Source organism: Mirounga leonina, unplaced genomic scaffold (genome assembly GCF_011800145.1).
Source record: "Mirounga leonina isolate KUSES-001 unplaced genomic scaffold, KU_Mleo_1.0 Mir_125, whole genome shotgun sequence".
Classification (NCBI taxonomy): Eukaryota; Metazoa; Chordata; class Mammalia; order Carnivora; family Phocidae; genus Mirounga; species Mirounga leonina.
Window position 1 is genome coordinate 8,558,457 of NW_023270305.1, and position 22,043 is coordinate 8,580,499.

General features: G+C 48.3%; 1 protein-coding gene across 1 annotated transcript; it reads left to right on the forward strand.

The window, feature by feature from the left end:
• The first annotated feature begins 9,407 nt into the window (after positions 1-9,407).
• Positions 9,408-11,842, forward strand: RHOB (ras homolog family member B). The gene has a single exon (XM_035000657.1). The coding sequence runs from the start codon at positions 9,797-9,799 to the stop codon at positions 10,385-10,387; it is 591 nt and encodes a 196-aa protein (XP_034856548.1). The 5' UTR covers positions 9,408-9,796; the 3' UTR covers positions 10,388-11,842.
• Positions 11,843-22,043: the final 10,201 nt, after the last annotated feature.

The following is a 22,043-nucleotide window of genomic DNA, read 5'->3' on the forward strand; positions in this document are numbered from 1 at the left end:
ACATGTGTTGTCACAACTCACTGCTGGGGGAAGTGAGTGTGTCCTGTGTGACTCCCTGGGAGAGGACACAGCACCCTCAAGGAACACAATTTCCGTTGCACCTGGGTTTTCCCAGACTTTGCCCCATGTGCCTTTCTTTTTGCTAATCTTGCTTGGCATCCTGTTGTTCTAATAAATCACAGCTGTGAGTACAACTATGCTGAGTCCTTGAGTCCTCTTAGTGAATCATTGAACCTAGGGGTGGTTTTGGAATTCCTCACCCATCTGCAGAGGCTCTGGTCTGAGCCTGGACAGTCTTCTCAGTTCCAGCAATTGCTTCTTTCTACCTTATGTCCCATATGCCGGCCATATCGATCTGCCTAGTACCTGTAACTGTTATGCTCTCTCATGCCTTCATACTCTAGAATGCCTTTCTTTTCCTCTCTTGGCCAGGCTAACTTCTGTGCAACCATCAAGACTCAGCTTGTTTTGGTTATCCATTGCTGTGGAATGAACCATCCCAACAGATGGTGGCTTACGAAAGTAACAATTTATTATTTGTCAGGATTCTGTGGGTCAACTCAGGCCATTCTTCTACTACCCATGGTGTTTGTTGAGGTGTTTGGAAGGAAGGTTCAAATGGCCCCGCCCACATAGCTGGCGGTTGGTGCTGACCACCAGCTGGAGCTTAGCTGAGACTGTTGGTCAGAAGTGCAATTCTCTTCCATATGGGCTTGTCCACCTGCTGGATTGAGTTTCCTTAAAGCATGGCAGCCAGGTTCCAAGAAGAATGTGTGAGTACTTATCCAGCTGCAACTTGCATTCTTGCTGATGTCCCATTGGCCTAATCTAGTCAGAGGCCAAACTCAGACTCATCATGGGAGGGGACCACACAAGAGATGAATACTAGGGGATGTGGTTCAATGAAGCCCACCAAAGTGCCAACATACCACTTAGTTCAAGCCTTCTGTGACCTCCTCAGGCCCCTCCCCTGGGCCTACCCATTGTAGCACTCACCACACTAGACTGAAGCATTCAGTTTAGTTGTTATAATTATTGTATGGGTCACCATCATATTTATGGACTGGAGCTCCTTTGAGGGCAGGGGCTCTATCTGATTCCTCCCGTATCCCACTGGTGGCACTGGGTATGTTCGCAGAACAAATGATTGAATGAGAGCAGGTGGCTGTCACCATTCCTATCTGCTAGGTTCAAGCCGTGCCTCTACCTCATTCAGACACTGGGAGTTCAGCAGCTGTGAGATGCTGCATATGCTAAGTGCCTGAGCTCCTTAGAGGCTGGCAGGCATGCGGGAGGCAATCAACACATGTTAGTGCAATGAATCAAGTTCAGCCCCTTCATAGGCATAGCACTGAGATTTCCACACTATAAATGCACCAACTTCTTTCTTCAGCATATTCTGTGACTGAGCTGAATAGCAATCACACAACTCCACATTTCAAGGATGAAGCAGTTCCAACCGAGCTGTCTGAAAGAGATTCTCCCGTGCTCTCCTTTCTGATTGAAGACTCTCAAGAAGAACGGTTTCTTTTGTTGAGCCATGTTCCACCCACCTGTGTGGTTGGGGTGAAAACACAGGCCCAGGGATGGTGGGTAAAGCACATCCATCCCTGCCTCCTCCCGATTATGTTGTCTGCTCCCCAGATTCAGGTTCTGAGCAGTGGCTCCCCATACAGGCTCTGTCTCGTGCTATAAACTTCTTCATCGGAGCCACACTGGAGTGTGGAAATCCATTGTGAATTCAGCTCCACCCTATTGCAAAATTCTGACATCATAAGATAACACAAGAAGTGAATCATCTCTGTATAAATACTTTGATTAGATCATTTGCTTTCAAGACTGAAAACAGGGAAGAGAAAAAAACTTGGTGTTATTGCCCTCTGGATTGATATCAGGGGATAACATCCCCTGCCCCCCCAACTGAATGCTAACCCCCTCTCAGCTGTGAGAATGTTCTATGTAAGACCACATTTCCCTAGATTCCATACTTTGGAATATTTCATCTTTTGGATCTCAGTTTAAGCAATTCAAAGAAATAAAGGTTTGGATAATAAAATTAAATAAAAAACTTTGTTTTTGCTTTATATATTTTTTGACTTTAGAAAGGATTAATGAGGGCGCCTGGGTGGCTCAGATGGTTAAGCGTCTGCCTTCGGCTCAGGTCATGATCCCAGGGTCCTGGGATCGAGTCCCACATCGGGCTCCCGGCTCAGCGGGGAGCCTGCTTCTCCCTCTGACCCTCTCCCCTCTCATGCTGTTTCTCTCTCGCTCGCTCTCTAAAAAATAAATAAAATCTTTTTTTTTAAAAAAAGAAAGGATTAATGATATTATTTTTCTGTAGGTGAGCCCCTTTGATTCATCAAAAATGCTGAAAAATTAAAAATTTTCTCATAAGGTTCACAAACTGGTTCTGTTGGCCAAATCTAGTCTGCTCTGCTTGTCCTTTTCGGGCAATGCAGTGGTTTGCTTTCCAATTCTGGACTTTGCTAACTTAGATACGGCATGTTCTCCGGTTCCCCCCAGTTTCCACCACCGCCCAGTGTTACACACAGTTATGCGATCTGCAGGACCCCTGTGGACACCTGAGTTTCCAGCCTTGGAGTTCTACCTCTCATGGGGAAACTGAGACCCAGAAGGGAGGGTCTGTTCCTAGCTGGGCGGCTAGGAGCTAGGAGGCTTGGCGAGCGGGTCTCCAGCCTCCTGGTGTGAGGCTCCCCTCCCTTCGGCTTACTTCATCTTCACACCACTTTCCCGGAGCTTTTGCTAAAGTAACAAATGTATGTGCGATCTCAGCATTCGCCACAGGAGTGGCAAGCATTTGCTGGGGTGGATTTGGTAACGCTGTTGATAACGGCATGTTCTTGTGACCTTTCTCCTTCCTTTCTGTTCTCAGGGCGAGGCCGACCTCATGTGGCTGCCGCCATCAGGCAAATCTCATGCATAGAAGGAGGAGCGCTTTTTTTCTACTTCTGCCCATTGCTACTTCTCCTTTTTCATCAGATGGCTCTGATTGGAAGCTTTGTGCACATAATAGCTACACAGTCAGTGCTCTAGATGGTGCCAATGGGCATCTCTTTCTTCTGGAAAAATCCTACTTGTTAGTCAAGGCTCTGCTCAGTGTGACCTCCTGTGTGAAGTCCTCTCCATCCTTCATTCACATCTTAGTGATATTGCGACCCACCTGTGTGTGTGTGTGTGTCTTTACATGATGGTACTATGCCCTACTTATCTTCTGTGCCCTTACTTCCCCTCCTCCACCCCCCTCCTCAATCCGTGTTTGCTGAATTGAATTGAGATGACTGAGGTTTAATGAGAGTTCCAAAGAAAAACCGACAGCCCCCACTTTACTACCAAAATTGGAAAAGACTAGATTTTGATTCTCATCTTTGGAAAGGAAAATATGTCACCACGTAGAAAGGCCAAACAGCCTCTACTGCTCAGGAGAATACCTCCCGGTTTCGGGATGAGAGCTGGACTTATTAGGGAGGGGTTGCCGCTGTGGTGGGGGCAGATGAAAGGCGAGGGGGTGCCTGGCCTGGAGAGCAGCAGGGGAAAGAGGGGTAGGGAGGCTCCAGATTGTCCCAGCCTGTGTTCAGCTGAGTGTCTGGGCCCTCCGAAATGAAACCCAGCAGTGAGTTTGGCACAAATAAAAGGAAATTATACCCATAGGAAGATTAACAGGCTTCAGGGGGCTCATACAAAAGTGACTCCCTGAGACGATGTGTGAGGGAGTAGCCAGAGAGCCACGTGCACTTGTAGACAGTTTATTTTATTTTATTATTTCATTTTATTTTATTTGACACAGAGAGAGAGAGCACAAGCAGGGGGAGCAGCAGAGGGAGAGGAAGAAGCAAGTTCCCCACTGAGCGAGGAGCCCAATGTGGGGCTTGATCCCAGGACACTAGGATCATGACCTGAACGAAGGCAAATGTTTAACTGACTGAGCCACCCGGTGCCCCGACTGGTAGACATTTTAGAGCAGTGCCATCCAAGAGATGTGTAATGTGAACCATGTGTGTGATTTTTTTTTTTTAAGATTTTATTTATTTATCTGACACAGAGACAGAGAGAGCACAGCAGGGGGAGTGGCAGGCAGAGGGAGAGGGAGAAGCAGACTCCCTGTTGTTCAGGGAGACCGATGCGGGGCTCGATCCCAGGACCCTGAGATCATGACCTGAGCCGAAGGCAGATGCTTAACCGACTGAGCCACCCAGGTGCCCCCACGTGTGTGATTTAAAATTTTCTAGTTGTCACATTAAAAACCATAAGGAGGTAAATTAATTTGAATTATATATCCAAGTATACCCAACATATTAAATCTAATAAATTTAAAAATATGTTCACTATATCTAAAATACTATCATTTCAATATGTAATTAATATAAAATATATTTATGAACTATTTTATGTGTTTTTTACATGTTTACATCTTAATTCGGGTGCTAAATTTTCATTGAAAATAATCTGTATTTGTTTTTTCTTTTCTTTTTTTAAAGATTTTATTTATTTATTTGTCAGAGAGAGCGCACAAGCAGGGGGAGCAGCAGGCAAAGGGAGAAGCAGGCTTCCTGCTGAGCAGGGAGCCCATGCGGGACTCAATCCCAGGACCCTGGGATCATGACCTGAGCTGAAGGCAGACGCTTAACTGACTGAGTCACCCAGGCATCCCTCAATCTGTATTTGGACTCCATAAAATTTCCAGTAGGAGAAAGTAGATTCACACACCTAAGTTGTTTCAAACATATGTAAAAGTTTCCCACTAACTGAATTAAATATCCGTTTTTATTTTTTTAATTTTTTGTGGTCCATATCAGTATTCATTCAGTTCTTTCTTTTAGCATTATTATTGAAATATAATTGACATAAAACGTTGGGTAAGTTCTAGGTGGACAAGTTTAAAGTGTTGATATGATACACTTACATATTGCAAAATGATTACCACCACAGCCACCGTGTTAGCTAAGCCCTTGACGACTTCATGTAATTACCATCTCTTTTTTTGTGGCGAGAACATTTATGATCTACTCTCTGAGCAACTTTCAAGTATTAATATGGTATTTTTTTTTTTAAAGATTTTATTTTATTTTTATTTGAGAGAAAGAATGAGAGAGAGAGCACATGAGAAGGGGGAGGATCAGAGGGAGAAGCAGACTCCCTGCTGAGCAGGGAGCCCGATGCGGGATTCGATCCAGGGACTCCAGGATCATGACCTGAGCCGAAGACAGTCGCCTAACCAACTGAGCCACCCAGGTGCCCAAGTATTAATACGGTATTATTAACTACAGTCACCATGCTGCGCAGCAGATCCCTAGAACTTATTCATCTTGTAACTGGAAGTTCGTACTTTTTGGTCAACATCTCCCCATTTCCTCCCCCTGAATATCAGTTTTTCTATTTCAGCTTCAATGAATTAAAATTAGGTAACATTAAAAACTTAGCTCTTCAGTGGCATGAGCAGCATTTCAAGTGCTCAACAGCCACATGCAGCTGATGGCTACTGGAATGGGACACAGCAAAATTTTAGAGTGATTAGGATCTGCCCCACTGCCCACTGCCTATTCCCCTTGACCTGGCCCTGGGCTGGACAGACAGGTGTCTGTCTGATCTGAGTTCAACGCCCACATTCTGAAGTTTAACAGTTTAGCTATGGTGGTTCTCCAGTGAGCCCAGCCTTCCCTGTCTTAGGCCTGGGTCCCATTGGACCACAATCCTAGGGCAGGAGACGGATGTTTTACCTGCTGTGGCTCATAGCTGGAGACCTCAGAAAGTAGCCCGAAGGCTCTCTATGTAACTCATGGCCGAATGGGCCCAAACCTCCTTGGTTTTCCCACATTGCAACTGCATGGGTGGTTTTAGAAGAGACTTCCCCGTTTCAGAGCTCATTGCAGAGATGGAAGGTTGACAGTAGTCCTAGAGACTTCAAGGTACTCGTTAAAGTGGAAAAAAAAATTTAAAAATCAAATACTGTCAGGAATGTCTATGGCATTTCTGATTCCCAGTAAATGCCTATTGGTAAATAAATCATTATTACTTCTAATATCCAATAATTACTTTCTGAACTGGAGAAAAAAGAAGATGATTTTTGTAGTTAAAGTTGTTTTACATTTCTATATATTATATTTAGGGCAAAAGAAGTCCTTTGTTACGTAAATTAGTGTGATGCCATAGCTTTTTATCTCTTTCTTCAAATTTCATTTAGAAGTTACTAAGTGTAACTTCTAATGTAATGGGCGCCTGGGTGGCTCATTCATTAAGTGTTGGACTCTTGAACTCAGCTCAGATCCTGATCTCAGGGTCATGAGTTCATGCCCTGGTTTGGGCTCCACGGTGTGGAGCCTACTTGAAAAGAAAAAAAAGAAGTTACTATTTAGGAAAGAATTAATTTCTTAAGTGTATATGAAAATAGTTGTACGTGTGTAGAAATATCTATGTGAATAGACGTATAAATATATATGTGAAGAATTTCTAAAGAATATACTTGTAAAACTCTAGGGTTTGAAATCCTGTGAAAAAAATCTTAAAATAAAAATAGTCATAAAATGCATGCTTTTTAACTAGATAAGAGTTTTTATAATCATATATACATTATATATACACACATATACTATATATACCCTATTAAGATTACCACAAGGTGGCACTAAAATCTAATGAACATTCCAGTCTCTGGTCTTGTCTGAGAGCAATTGGGGGGTGATTTACAGGATATGTAGGAAACACTGGACAAAACAAAACAAAACAATACTCCAAATAAATGAAACTGAAGATTGGAGATAGATTAACATCTCTCTTTTGTCTGAGGGATCATTTCCCTCTCTCACTGGTGTAGGCGTCTGTCACACAGTGAGTCTATATGTTAACAAAGCTAATTTGTAACATGATTTCTTCTCATGGACCAATCCCTGCCCTTGCCCCTCAATGGGAGTACCCTGTGCAGGGAGAGGGGGCGCAGGGAGGAGCCTGTCTGGCACATCACCTAGTTTGGAAAAGTTTATCTTGTGAGCAGTGCAGTCTTCGAAGTAGTCCGTTTCCACAGAGTTTGTCAACGTATCCCGGACATAAAAATGAACAGCATGAAGAGAACTTGCTGCAGAACACGGATTTTTCTCTTTGTTTACTTTGGCATATTTACCAACCGAGTATTTTTAGAAATTATTGCGATATTGAAGTTCAGGCTTGGAACACTCATATCTTATGTCTGAGAGCCAGGAAATGAGTGAACTGAATCCCTCTTCCTGATTCTTTGTATTTCAGTTTTTCAAAAAATACATGGTACAAAGTTTTGTTTGATATTTTTTCTTAATATTTGAAGCTTAAGGACACAGCCAAGATTCTCAAGCTATATTAAGATAAAGGAAAGCCGTGTTTTTAACAATACAGCTATAAAAGGTTTTGACTAACACAAGAAAAATTTAGATAAAATTTTTCTAATAGGCTAACAAAAAAAAAGAAGAAGAAGAAGAAGAAGAAGAAGAAGAAGAAAAGAAAAGAGAAAAAAAGAAAAAAGAAAAGTTTCCAGGTGGGAACCCTAAACCAATGATCAAAAAAACCCTTCTTTTCTCTCATGGGATCCCACTGTGGAAAAATTATTTACTTGTTCCTTAGATCTGAAAAACAAAAACAGTGGAGCTTATCCAGTGTGAGGGGAGCCCGTTTGGGTGTTTCAGTATGTTCCCTATAGGACAGGGTTTAGGGATTAGGGCACTACTGTCTTATTTGACTTGTTATATCTGTGATGTTCACGTAGAGACCCAAACCTAAACATACGAATCATACGTGAAAAGACCACAGCTTAGTTACAGCTGGATGCTTGGTTGGATGGCTGTCAACACAGAGCCTGGAATCTGAGGTGGAAGACCCCAGAAAGTTCTGAGTTCCTGAGCATTTAGGCGAAAACAGTCATTTACCGGTTCTTTCATAGGGTCAGGCATTGTGCTTCACAATGTTGAGGTAAGACAGAATCCTGGCTCTCCACCAGCTTCCAGTCTTAGAAAGGGAGGCAGAAATATGAGGCCATAACCTCATCATGATGTGTGAGTCTCTCCTTTGCTAAAGAACCAGTAGGCACCCCGCTGCCTCTATGATGGATATGGCCCAAACTGGGTAGTTGGTACTTTAGCCCTCCATGATTGGCCTCAACCTGAGTTTCAACTCTCTCTCTCTCCATCAAGAGTCACCAGCAGCATGCCAGTCACCCTAAGCTAGTCCCTGTTTTTAGAGTTTGTCTTATTCTTTCCCACCTCTCTGTTTTTTCAAACTCTTCCTTCTTAGAGCCAAGCCCTCCCTCTGTCCCCCGCTTCCCTCTTTTGTCCTGTGAAATCCTTTGCCTGAGGTCCTTCTAGATCCCACTCTGGGATAGATGAATCAAGTCCTGGTGTGTAGGAAAAGATCTAGCACCCCACCAGACACTAATTTGCTGTGTCCTCGCTTGCAAGCTCCCTGTCCGCCCCTCTCTGTCCCCTGCCTCAGGCCTCATCCTCTTCTTGCCCAATGGGGTGGGAGGTTGTTGGATTTTATTGTACTATTTACTTCAGACAGTTAGCAGCCTGACTACCAGGATCCGAATTAATCATGCCAACCAGGGCCAAAGCTGCGTTTTTCTGCCTTGTAACTCCCGCCAAGTGGACATAAAGTCCTGCAACCAGCCCCAACCTTCCTTTTTCACGGTCCCTCCTTCCCCTAATCTTCACCTAGAGATGGGGGTGGGGGGTGGGGATGGTGGTTGGTGTGGAGGGTGGGGAGGAGGAGGGGTGGCGATAGGACTTGGAAGAGCTGGAGGCTAGGCCCAGGCCCACCCAGCTCACAGTCAGCTCTTGGCCTCACGGGTCCAAACCTAGTGCTGTCCCACGAAGAGTCCCCGGGTGGGGGAGTTGGGAGTGGCGGACTAGACGACAGAACGGGCCTCTTCTGAAAGGAAAGAAAAATACCTTCCTTGGAAACAAACGTGTGCGTGTTTATTTAAAAACAAAACCGCTTAAAGGACCCGCTCCCTCCCCCACAGGTCCGGCCACCGCTGGGAGTTTGCACGGAAGCGGGACAATTTTGAGTGGGAGGGAGTCGCCAACGCCCCACAAAGTGCTGCCTTCTCTCGGAACGGCTCGCCCGGGCCCCGCAGGCTCCAGGCCCCCAGCTCCGGGCCTTGGCCCGGCGCGCAGAAGACGCGGCCAAAGCGGGGGGGTAACACTGGGGCGGCCAGGGCCCCGCAGCGCCAGCGGAGGCGCAGACTCCCCAGCCGCCCGCCTCTCCCAGCCCCGCGGCCTGGGCCGTCAATCACGCTCGCCGGCCCCGCCCCTGGGCTGCAGCGGGTGGCCAATGAGAGCCAAGCTCCGCAGCGATGAGCTCAGTCGGCTCGCTTCCCATTGGGCGGCTATATTAAGAAAGTGGCCGAACTCTTTAAATAGCGGGCGCTAGGGCCGCAGCCCGCATCTGCCACCGCAGTCTGTATGTAGTCGAGGGCTCTCCTGTACCCTGGGCGAGATCTATAGAAACCGGGGAGGGGACTAGGCCGGCTCTGCTGTTGCAGCCACCGTTTGCGCACAAAGGCGCGGACCCCGGGCTCGGGGCGAGAAGAGCGGCCACCGCCCGGGAGCAGCGCGGAGACGCCCGGCGCGCCCTATGCCCCCGCGCCCCCGCCGCGGCAGCCGGAGCGCACCGAGAGAACGCGCCACCGCGGGGCCCGGGTGCAGCTAGCGACCCTCGCCCCCGAGCGCGCAGCCCGAGGTGAGCAGTGAGCGGCGAGCGGGACGGCAGCGAGGCGTTCGCGGGCCCCCTCCTGCTGCCCGGGCCCGGCCCGCTCATGGCGGCCATCCGCAAGAAGCTGGTGGTGGTGGGCGACGGCGCGTGCGGCAAGACGTGCCTGCTGATCGTGTTCAGTAAGGACGAGTTCCCCGAGGTGTACGTGCCCACCGTCTTCGAGAACTATGTGGCCGACATCGAGGTGGACGGCAAGCAGGTGGAGCTGGCGCTGTGGGACACGGCGGGCCAGGAGGACTACGACCGCCTGCGGCCGCTCTCCTACCCAGACACCGACGTGATCCTCATGTGCTTCTCAGTGGACAGCCCCGATTCGCTGGAGAACATCCCCGAGAAGTGGGTGCCCGAGGTGAAGCACTTCTGCCCCAACGTGCCCATCATCCTGGTGGCCAACAAGAAAGACCTGCGCAGCGACGAGCACGTCCGCACGGAGCTGGCCCGCATGAAGCAGGAACCCGTGCGCACGGATGACGGCCGCGCCATGGCCGTGCGCATCCAAGCCTACGACTACCTCGAGTGCTCGGCCAAGACCAAGGAGGGCGTGCGCGAGGTCTTCGAGACGGCCACGCGCGCCGCGCTGCAGAAGCGCTACGGCTCCCAGAACGGCTGCATCAACTGCTGCAAGGTGCTATGAGGGCCGCGCCCGCCCTGCCTGCCCCTGCCGGCGCGGCTCCCCCTCCCGGGCCCGACCCCCCACCCCGCACCTCGAGCCCGAAGAAGGGGAGACCCGCGCCCCCCAAGGACCCCACCGGCCCGGCACCTGTGACCCGGCGGCTCTGGCTCTGGCGCCGGGAATCGGCGTGGGAGGCACGGGGCGCCCCCTTTCCAGTGTCTGTGTGCGTCCGGCTGTGTTGGAGAGGCCCGGGCGCCTCCTGAGTGCCAAGGGTCCCTCGAGCACCCTTTTCTGAGGAGCCAAGCCTCTTCAGAGTGTGTGGCTGTGTGTTTGTTCCATTCCCCCGCCCCACTTTCACCCGCCCCCGCCTCCGGTCCCCGGAGGAGAGCTTGGCGCCGGGGTGCAGCCGCGCCCCATCAGATGTTCGCCCAGAACGCAGCGAGCGCCTGCTATCCCTTGTCTGTACCATAGACCGCGGGAACTGCGGGAGGGGAGGGCTGGGGAGGATGGGGTGTTATATAAATATAGATATAATTTTATTTTCGGAGGTGGGATGGTGTATTTAATGGTGGTGGTGGGTGGAGTGACAGGGCGCCGGAAGAGCCCCGGCCCAGCCTGGGTCGGGCGCCCATCCAAGCATGAATAGGACTTGGCCAGCTTGCCAACCCCTGGGGAAGACATTTGCAACTGCCGTGGGGCTGAGAGGACACAGCTTCCAGACTCTGTCGGATCCTGCGGGCCAGCCCCAGGCGAACCCCTCACCGGGCCCCGGGCAGGAGGACGGAGAGAGTGCTTTGGGTCGTTTTTTGCCATAAGCGAACTTTGTGCCTGTCATACAAGTGGAAATTGTTCGGTCCAAGAAACTGATGTTATTTGATTTATTTAAAAGCTAAAACTTGTTTTTTTTTTGAAAGAATTCTTTGCACAATTGTTTTATTGTCTGACACTTAATGCTCTGGTCATTTGCATAAGACAGCATTCTGACCACCCTTGTACGCTGTAACCTCATCTACTTCTGATGTTTTTTTTTTTTTTAAAGATGATGATGACTTTTAAAAAACAAGAAAAAGAAACCACTAATTTTTGTTTTGTTTTCTTGAAAATGGCAACACTGTTTTGCGATTTTATTTGTGCAGGTATGCGCACTATTTTGATAAAGGGCAGTAACAAGTATTGGGACCTATTTAACTCCCCCCTCCTTTTTTTTTTTTTTTTTTTCTTCACAAGGCAGTCTCGAAAGCTATGTGAAATTTTCTCTGCATCTCTGTACAGAGAATGAACCTGCCCCCAGTCTCTCCTTTCTCACCCTCCCTTCCCCACCCAGTGGTACTTCTACTAAATTGTTGTCTTGTTTTTTTATTTTTTAAATAAACTGACAAATGACAAAGTGGTGAGCTTATGATGTTTACATAAAAGTTCTATAAGCTGTGTATACAGTTTTTTATGTAAAATATTAAAAGACTATGATGACATTTATAAAATGGCTCCTGTGATTTAATAGGGTGTAAAAATTTATCCTCTTGAATTTGGGGCACAGGGAGACTTCTGCTAGGCAAGATGCTTTGTTGCCACCGCTCCATTTCCCTGATAGTGTTTGTGGTAGATGAGGCTGAAATCCCTGGGGGGATGTGTGGGGTTTGGGTCGCCATGGGAGACCAGTTACTCCTATCCCCATCCCAGAGGAAGAGGATTCGGATACCCAGGCACCCAGTTCCCAAACCTTGGACCTGATGTGTATTGTCTGTATGTCTTTAAAAACACTGTGTCTAAGTCTGTGGGGCCTTTGCTTCCTACCCCTTGAAACTTGAAAAGTTGCCATCTGTGCATTTTAAATTTAGGTAACTTTTTTTTTTTTTTTGGTTAATCACAGGTGTGGGGCCGAGCTCTCTGTCTAGGAGGCTGGTTACGGATTCCCTTCACATCCTCAAAGGGTTCCACAGCACCCTGTAAGATTGTAGATTGTTAACTTTTGTGGCCAGAGCTCTGGGGGTAGAAGCGGGGGAGAGCCCAGTCCTGACCCGATCCTTCGATCATTGAACTTTCATCTGGGTGTGTGTCTGTTAGGAAGCTAGAATGCAGTATTCTAAGTTCAGAGACTGGCCACGTAATGGACAGAACACTGGATGTTTGGGGTGGCTGTTATTTAAAGTTGGGACAGCCACATTTTGCGATTTAATCAGGATGAGCTCCAATTTCAGACACTCAGTCAGCTGCAGGGCGTCTCAGAACCGGTGGGGACAGGGGGCAGGGCAGAGTTTTACTTGGAGACCACATTAAAATCCTGTTCCAGGCGTTGGGACTCAAGCCTGCCTGCTCTCTGCAGCTGCTAGGGAAAGTGGCTAATAGTGCCCCCCTCTCCCAACGACCTGAGATGTGTGGGTTTTGTTTTTGGAATCAGCACTTTCTGGCTTTCTGGCACTCAGGCGCAGAGAGCAGAGACGGAGAAGTTTCCTTTTGAAGTCATTCCCTTCAAAGCTTGAGGCTTCAATTCCCTGTCTTTCCCCAGACTCCCAAGGGCTTTTGTTGTGTGAGACAAACCTGGTTGCTGGTGACTTTTCCCCCACTTCAGCCTGACCAGAGCAGGGCCTCCCGCGCCTCCAGGCCCATCAGCCCACAGAGGGGAATCGTCTGGGCTTCTCTCAAGTGCAGAGTGGGAGAGGGTCCACCCAAACTGGCTTCTTCTCTGAGCCACTGCTTCCCCCCCTTCCTTGGCCCCTCGGCCCCACTCAACCTCCATCCCCAGAGCCTACTTTTTCTTCTCCCTTTTAAAGACAAAACTTCCCATAGAAAAACAAAATGTTGATCTGCAGGTTTTACAGCAAGCAAATCCTTCTGTACCAGGGAGTGCAGGACTCTGTGGAGAAGAGCTCAGGCTTGGGCTCACTGCCCAGGACTCAGCTTTGTAACCAGCCAAGAGCCTGGAGACCCAGCCCTTTGAAAGGGCCTTTTCTGGGTTTCCTGCCTGCTCAGAATCTGCCTGGTACCTAGAGCTGTCTGCGTTCTTTGTTTTTTGTTTTAATATTTTGGGGAGACAACCACCCAGATGACGCATGGCGGTCTGAGTTATGCTTGTTTTAAAATGCATGGCATTTAATAATCCTGCCGGAACACACTCTTCTTGCTGCATTGGGATCCAACTGGAAAATACAAAGACGAATTGCTGTAGGCTTGAAAATCAATTAGGAAAAAGAGGTAAAACATCTGGTGTTACTCTTAGGATATGAAAATTCATTTTGCACATTTAAAATAAATGTGCTGAGTTCATCTAATTGCCTGTTGAGCTGTTTCATAGAGAATAGTGGGGTGTTTCATTGATCCTGGGCATTTCATAGCAAGGGGCATTGGCTCGGGTTCTCATTTAATCTTAATTTTAAATCAATCTGGATTGTATTTCTAAGTTCTTTTTCCCATGCGTGAACTTCTTTTTCAGTGTACTTAGAATAGCAGTTTTCAAACTTAAGCATGCATCAGAGTGATATGGAGGGCTGGTTAAAACACAGATGGCTGGGCCTAGCCCCCAGAGTTTCTGATCCAGGCGGTCTGAGGTGGGGTCCAAAAACTTGAATTTCTAGCAAGGTCTTCAGTGATGCTGATGCTGCTGGCCTAGGGGCCACACTTTGAGAACCACTGGATCAGAATAAGGGAGAGTCCTTGTCCATGCACAGAGGAGGGAAGTCATAGTAGCTGGAATTCCTCAGACTGAGGGGGGTCTCTCCCTGCAGTCCCCACTTCCTTACCCCAGGGGGTACAGCACTTCTACGAGAGCCTCCCTTCTACGATGAACTGCATGTAACCCCTATCTTCTCTACATTCTTGTGCAAAGGGGGGTTTCCCACCCTTCTAGAGATTTATTTCTGCCACTCCTGAATTCAGAATGCAACAGCTCTGGGTAATTCACTCAACATTGGCACCTACTTTGTCAGCGCTGCTAAGATGAGAGATACAAAAGCAAATAGGGCAAGGTCCTTGGCCTGGTGGGCCGGGCAATTCCGGGAATGCATTCACTAGTACTTTGAATACAGCATGCTCAAATGGAGGCATTAATCCCAGGGCACCAACAGGAGCCTGGGAAGTTGGGGAGGGCTTCATGGAGGAGGGGGCATTTGAACTGAGTCTTAAAACAGGGCCCAGTGATGTGTAGGTAGGAGATATAGCTTCTTTGTATTACTGTGGGGCTGGGCCTCTGGGAATAAAGCTCTCTTGGGTGAGAGCTACCTTCTACTTTTAGGACCTCTGGCATATATTTCTTCAGTGAAGAAAAATGATGTTACCCAGCCAAGACAAACACAGCTACTCCCCTGCCCTCCCTGTCCACACATAGGCCAGGAGAGAAGTTTGGTGATGATGGTTTCATTGTTTTCTCTATGCCTTCCAGGGCTCAGGGTGGATACAAGGGCGAGCTTTGTGGTAACTGGGCTCCTGGGAAACATATAGCCTGGGCTCGAGGAGGCTGGAATACCACAAAGGGACCTTGTACTCCAGCCTGTTGGGGGACAGTCTCTTACCACTTTACTTGGTCCATCTTCTGGCTGGAGGGAGAACCTGGGCACCCCGGCTGCTCCCCACGCCCCCAACTCTCAGCAGCCCCTTTTCTGGCCTGAGCGGTACGAGTCTGGAGGACCCAGTTCATTCCTTCCTGCCCATTCTTTTACTCATCAGTATTTCCTGTTGACAAAAAGACTCTGTCTGTGCTTAGCATTATGCCAGGAACTTGGGACCCAGTAGACAAATAGACAGGCATCTTCCATCCCCTCCTAGAGCTTTCCATCTAGCAGGATGTCCAAACAAGTAATAATAATGATGATGATGAGAGCTAATATTTATTGGCTCTGCATCAGGTCCTATTCTAAGCCCTTCATCGGCATCATTTTAGTTATCTATTGTTGCATAACAGATTATCTCAAAACTTAGTGGCTCAGAACATTTATTATCTCAGTTTTTGTGAGTCAGGAATCCAGACACAGCTTAGCTGGGTGCCCTGGCTCAGGGTCTCTCCTAAAACTGTAACCAAGGTGTTGGCTGGGGCTGGGTTTATCTCAAGGCTCCCCTGGGGAAGGATCTGTTCTCCGGCCCACTCACTTGGTTGCTGGCAGGATTCAGTTCTCATTGGCTGAGGCCACATTTAGCTCCTTGCCATGTAGGCCTCTCCATAGGGCAATCACAACATGGGAGCTTGCTTTATCAGAGCAAGTGAGAGAGAAGAGCCAGAGGGAGGGAGAGTGTGGGCAAGACAGGCATCCAAATCTTCTATAATCTAATATTGGAAGTGACATCCCATTACTTTAGCTGTATTCTGTTTATTAGAAGCAAGTAACTGGGTCCAATGCACAGTCAGTGGGAGGGCATTACCCAATGGCATGCACACCAGAAGGTGGGACCACTGGGAGGCATTCTATTTTTTTATTTTTTGGGGGGAGCCATTTTAGAAGCAGTATACCACAATCTCTATGACAACACTCAGGTAGATACTGTTATCCTCACTTCCTGGTGGGATAATTGAGCCTCAAAATGTTAGACAAACATTTTGCTTTGTTAGACAAACAGACCTTGCTTATGGTCTCAGAACTCATACAGATTTGAACCCAGGCTGTCTGGCTCCAGGACGACAACCTTACGTATATGGTGGGATACTGATTTGAGAAAAATCACCCTGACTGCAGTGTGGAGGATGTATTGGAGCAGGGAAAACCAGAGGCAAGAAGGTCAGTGAAGAAGACTTTTTCCTGGTCCAGGTAGAGATGAGAAGGTCTGAGCCAAGACACCAACATGGGCAGGAGAGGGCAGATTGGAAAGGCATCCAGGAGGTAGAAGATAGGGGAATATGAGTGGGGGGCACCATGCTGACCTCCAGGATTCTGGCTTGGGTGACATTGAGGATGCTGATGCCATTATTTAAGGCAAGAATAAGCATTTGGAGGCAGGGCACTGGAAGGCACTGGAAGGCCACATTGAATATGGTTTTATATGCACTGAGTATGGGGTACCTTTGGATGAACACCGTCTTTCTTGTTCTCATCTTCCTTCTCAGACCACAATCCGTGTGCTTTCTGTACAGTTAGACTAGTGTGTGCTGTTCAGGTCATGAGGAAAAGCTGCAATCTATATGGGTGAGAAAAGTCTCCCCTGAAGGGAGGAGACATTCATCAATTGGATCAACCTTCCTTGGAAGAAGCAAGTACGGGGAGATAGGTCTTAGAAAGTGGCATTTAGGCAACAGGGAAAGGGAGCGCCTTTGTCTCCCTGAGGAGCTGCTTTAGGTGATTTTAAGGTCTTGCTGGATGGTGATGCTCTGTGGGGAGGGGAGGAGACTTCTGCTTTAAGGGGGTGGCCAGGTTAGGCAGAGACCCCATGAGGGCCATCCAGGTCAGTGGGCTTCAGGAGAAACTGTATCCAACAGCCAGTTGTAAGTTACACCTGGTGGCTTAAAAATTCCCTTCTGTTCTTTTTTTTAAGTTTTTTTTGAGAGAGAGAGGGTGCATGAGTGGGGGGAGGGGCAGAGGGAGGGAGAGAATCTCAAGCAGACTCTGTGCTGAGTGTGGAGCCTGACATGGGGCTCGATCTCATAACTCTGAGATCATGACCTGAGCCAAAACCAAGAGTCGGATGCTCAACCAACTCAGCCACCCAAGCTCCTCAATTTCCCTTCTGTTCTTTTGGAATCTTCAATAAAGTCTCGCTAAATGTTCTAGCCTGGATTTAGCTCTGCCGTGAATAATGTCATCTATGTCTGGGTGGGTGGGAAAGAGAAGCAGCACTTCTGAGGGCTCCCATCATGGTGGCTTCATCTGGAATCAGAACAGGGATCCCCAGGATAAAAACATTCTGGGATAAGACTCATGGTCATGATGGTCAACTGTCCTTCTCTACATGAGACTCGTTTCCTCATTGCCAGCCACAAGTCAGGATGCCCATGTGGCATGGTCTGGCATATAGTTGGATGGGTTTATGGGTCAGCTGAGCAAAGAGAGAGCCGTCAGGGCACAGGCAGCAGTAGGAGTCTTGGAGAAGGGATAAGATGCCCTGGGAAGAGTATGTGAAGGGAGAGGAGAGTGGAAGCTAGATCATAAGCTCCATGATGTGCCTAGAGACCATGTCTGTCGTGTCCCCGCTATGTCCCTAATGCCTGGTATGGTGCTTGGCACATACTGGGACCTCAGTAAACTGTAGGATAAATGAATGAACGAATTAATTAATTAAGGAAAAGACAGATATTTAGGGACGATCAACTTCCTTTTTTTAAAAAAAGATTTATTGGGCTCCTGGGTGGCTCAGTCATTAAGCATCTGCCTTCGGCTCAGGTCATGATCCCAGGGTCCTGGGATCGAGCCCCACGTCTGGCTCCCTGCTCAGCGGGAAGCCTTTTCCTTCTCCCTCTGCTTGTGTTCCCTCTCTCACTGTGTCTCTCTCTGTCAGATAAATAAATAAAATCTTAAAAAAAAAAAAGATTTATTTATCTATTTTGGAGGGGGGAGAGGGGCAGAGAATCTCAAGCAGACTCCCTGCTGAGCATGGAGCCCAACGTGGGGCTCGATCATCACCCTGAGATCCTGACCTGAGCCGAGATCAAGAGTTGGGTGCTTACCTGACCGAACCACCTCAGTGTGTGCTATTCAGGTCATGCTCCCTAGGGAGCATCAACTTCTAAGAGACCCGAGGAAGTGACAGAGATTGAGAATGGCTGCTGTGGGGAACAAGGGGAAGGATTGTTAAAGAATGGCTGGGCTGCATGGAGGTTCCAGCAGTCGTCAGGTGCCAGGCAAGAAGAAAGCAGGGAAATTGCTCTGTTTTTGTTTTGTTTTTTTTTTTTTTGAGACAGAGAGAATGAGAGAGAGAGAGCACATGAGAGGGGGGAGGGTCAGAGGGAGAAGCAGACTCCCTGCCGAGCAGGGAGCCCGATGCGGGACTCAATCCCGGGACTCCAGGATCATGACCTGAGCCGAAGGCAGTCGCTTAACCAACTGAGCCACCCAGGCGCCCCGGAAATTGCTCTGTTTTGACATGAGTTACGTGTGATGCAGCAGTGACGAGTAACCAACTATTTTTATCACAGGAGCTGAGTCCAGGGAGGTTAAGAAAGTGCTCCTGTAAGGTAGGGCTTTGGGCCCTGACATACCAACTGAGAGAAGGCCTTCTCTGGCCCCCACAGGGTGCTTAGCCCAACAAGCTCCCTGGGGAGGTACTCCCAGGGACCCTGGGATGAGCAGGCAGGAGCACATTTCCAAGGCTGTAGGCCACCCTTCCCAGGATCACCTGGGTGGTTACATGTGCTCAACCGCAGGGACTCTGGGCTGAGCTTCGAGTGCTGGAGGAAGCTGGGTGGTTTCGGATTCTGGGTTGGGAGCTTGGCATGACTGGCCCATGTTTTCCATTTTAGAAATCATGACCTGAAGGTACAATTCTAAGGGTTATGGAACCAGGCCTTGGGGTTTTGTGAGTCTAAGACCTCTGTCCCCTGGCTGTCATTGAGAGCTCTTTTCCTTCTCTCTTGAATCCTGAAAAGGGAAGAAACAAATGTTACCAGAAGCAAGTGTCTCATCACTTTGTTAATGATTGATTTCATTTCATTCCAGAACTTGTTTGACCTTTGGATAAACAATTGAAACCTTCTGGAGGCACCTAAAAGGAATGCAGGAATGCATTTGCTATTTAATGGTAGAAAGATTATAAATGGGACTCTGACAGAATAAAAAGTATTATTTATATGAGTGCTAACAAAAAGTCACTTGTAAAATACACATTCTTCAGCAGTCGCCAAATAAGGGAAAGTGTGATATCTGGTCACATAACCGAGCTGACTGTAAATGGGAGGATCCATCTATCCATTCCCCCCTTCTCTAGGCTGAGCAATCTTGTGGCTACAAATTTCCTCTGAGGACGTCTAGAATTGTAGACCACATGGAGATCCAGACTCCATTGACAAGATAACACCAACATAAATTAGCCAGCCTGCTTTCTCGGAAGGTGTGTTTAGCTGTGCCAGGGGAGGATTGTTCAAAGTTTTTACTTCATGGGTAATGGTAGAACTCACAGACTGTAGAGTTGGTTCCCTGCCAAGTTGGAAAGAACAAATAAAGATGAACTGCAAGGAAGGCATAAACAACTCAAAGGGAAGAGGGGTGCTAATCAGGCTTAGAAAGCAATGAGTTTTCCAGCTGGCTGAGGTGGTCCAGCCTGCTTCTGGGACATGGCGACACACCAGTTAGCCAAGAAAATTCAGAAGGCTCAGCACCGTCATAAGATTGACTATGAGAGATTGAGAGAACGAGTGGGAGGAGGGGCTGAGGGATCAGCAGACTCCCTGTGGAGCAGGGAGCCGGACGCGGGACTCGATTCCAGGACCCTGGGATCATGACCTGAGCCCAAGGCAGACGTTTAACCAACTGAGCCACCCAGGTGTCCCCATCTATGCATTTTTGGGCCAATTACTTTTATTCTCTACCACCTCAAGTTTTCTACGTGTAGGATGGAAATAATTTTGAAGATTAAATAAGATCAACCCAAGTACTTGGCACAGAGCCCAGCTCATCCTAAGTCCTCAATAAATCTTGGTTCCGTTCCCTCTAGTGGGTTCATCTTAGCACCTTAAGCACCAAGTAGAAGTCGGATAAATGTCACTGCATAAATGAGTGTATAATAATAACTCTTTTGTTTGTCAAGGACTTTTTTCAGCTGTAAGCTCCTTGAAGTATCACATCATACTCATTCTTGCGACCCCAGCATCTCGTGTAGGGTCTGGTACATAGTAGGTGCTTGGCTAAGTTGCTGAATAATAGCTTGAGTTCAGAGGGTCCTTGATAAACTGGGGATTCTTGGGATTGCATAGGATGAATCAGCGCTCAGGAAGGAAGTACCCACCACTGGGGGCCCAGAGGATGTGGTAGCAGGAACTGAGTCCCCGAGTGCTGAAGGAGGTGGGGCAAGCAGCAGGCTTTCTTCCTAGGAGCATGGTGTTCATGAGTTCTCAGCAGGGGCTGGACGGACACTATATCAGTCTGTTGACCCATCGACACAGGTTGAAGAGCAGGGTGGCTAGGGCACAGAGCCAGGGAGAGACTGCCCAGCCTCACCTTGCTGACACGGATGGCCACAAATGGAAGGGGAGTTGGTAACCTTTACAGGTGAAGCAAATGCCAGGAAAAACGCTGATAACTCCTATGTGATCAAGAAATGTACGCTGGAAAGATCCAGCCATTAGTACTATGTGTGTGTGCAAGACCCAGGAATTAGCTGCTGCATTTGTAACCTGAGAAAGCAAGTCCTTGCCTTTTATGAGCTCAGCGAAACCAACAGACCCCACCGTGGAAAGCAAAAACAAATGAGGAGACTTGATCATCTGACCACAGTGCCTCTGAGAGCAGGAGCCCAGAGCTCTGTTTCGGCAGGAATGTACCAAACGCACCGCAAGTGAGCTGTTAATCGCTTTAAGTCTGGGCAAACTGGTTCTCCTGGCACGAGGTGGGAGCCGAGCTTAATTAGACTGCAGGATTTGACTGGAGGAGAGGTCTTTGTTCGGGGTTGGCTCCAGTTTTTGTTGTTTTGTTTTGTTTTGTTTTTACTTTCTTGTTAAATAAGAACAAAAAATTGTATTATCGGGCAGAAGCACGGGGCAGGGGTGTGGTATGGAAATTCTCATTCGGAGGTAAACTCCCCACATACCAGATTTTTCAGAAAGCCGACCCCGAACTTGAGTTTCTGGTAATGCCTGACCTTGATGGGACCTGGGGCAGTATCCTGGGGAGGGTTGGCTGCTGAATGGAGACGTGGCCAGTTCGCTTTGGCAGGTTTTCTCCAAGCGAAATGGAAATAGATTCAGAATCGATTCAGCTGTGCCATATTCCAAGTTCTGAAGAGTCTGGGCCACACTTGGGGGTCTGAGGCCTGATGGCCTCCAGGCCTGGAGAGACTTGCTGTGGTGGTCAGTGGTGGGAGGCGAGGTCAGGCATGGTTCCCTTGGCTTACATTGTTTAGAAGCAGAAAGTCTTATGTCAGAGCTGGGGCTGGAAACAGGCATCTGGGATGGATCCCCGAGGGGGCTGTGGACGCATCCTCGTCAAACCACAGGAGGATTTGTCAGGTCCCTCCCTTGTGACTAGGCCAAGAGTTAAAATGTCATTTGAGTTCAAGGAGATCTGAATTTGCCTCCTGGCCAGAGTGGCACAGCTATCAGATCCTGGTGGTTCAGGAATCTGAGAGCTAGAGGCTCAACTGGTCAGGGCCACCAGGAATGGGGTTCAGGGAAAAATTTTTTGGGCTCCCTCTCAAAGACAGACAGGCTAAGATCTATGGATGGGACTTGATCCAGCTCCCATTGGGGCCCCTGGGCCTGGTAGTTAGTATGGTTCCCTGTATCACTGGCAGCCCTGTGACCTGCCCCTCCCTGTGTGTGGTTGGTGGAGGGTGCTAGAGCTCATGAACAGGGTGAGGAGGCAGTTTTGGGGTGAGCACAGGAGGATGGGCTCCGGGCTCAGAGACAAGGGCATTTGAGAGCTCTTCCTCAAGGAATAGCCAGAGCTTCCTCTTTTAAGGAGACCTCCTGCCTCTTCTTATACACAGTCATTGTGCCTTTAAGAGCTAAAGCCCATCTTGATCCAGCTCATCCTCCTAAGCCTGTGCTGCTCGGGGTGCAGATCTGGTGGGAGGAGGAAGGTGTGAAGCATACTCTCTTTCACTTCCTAAA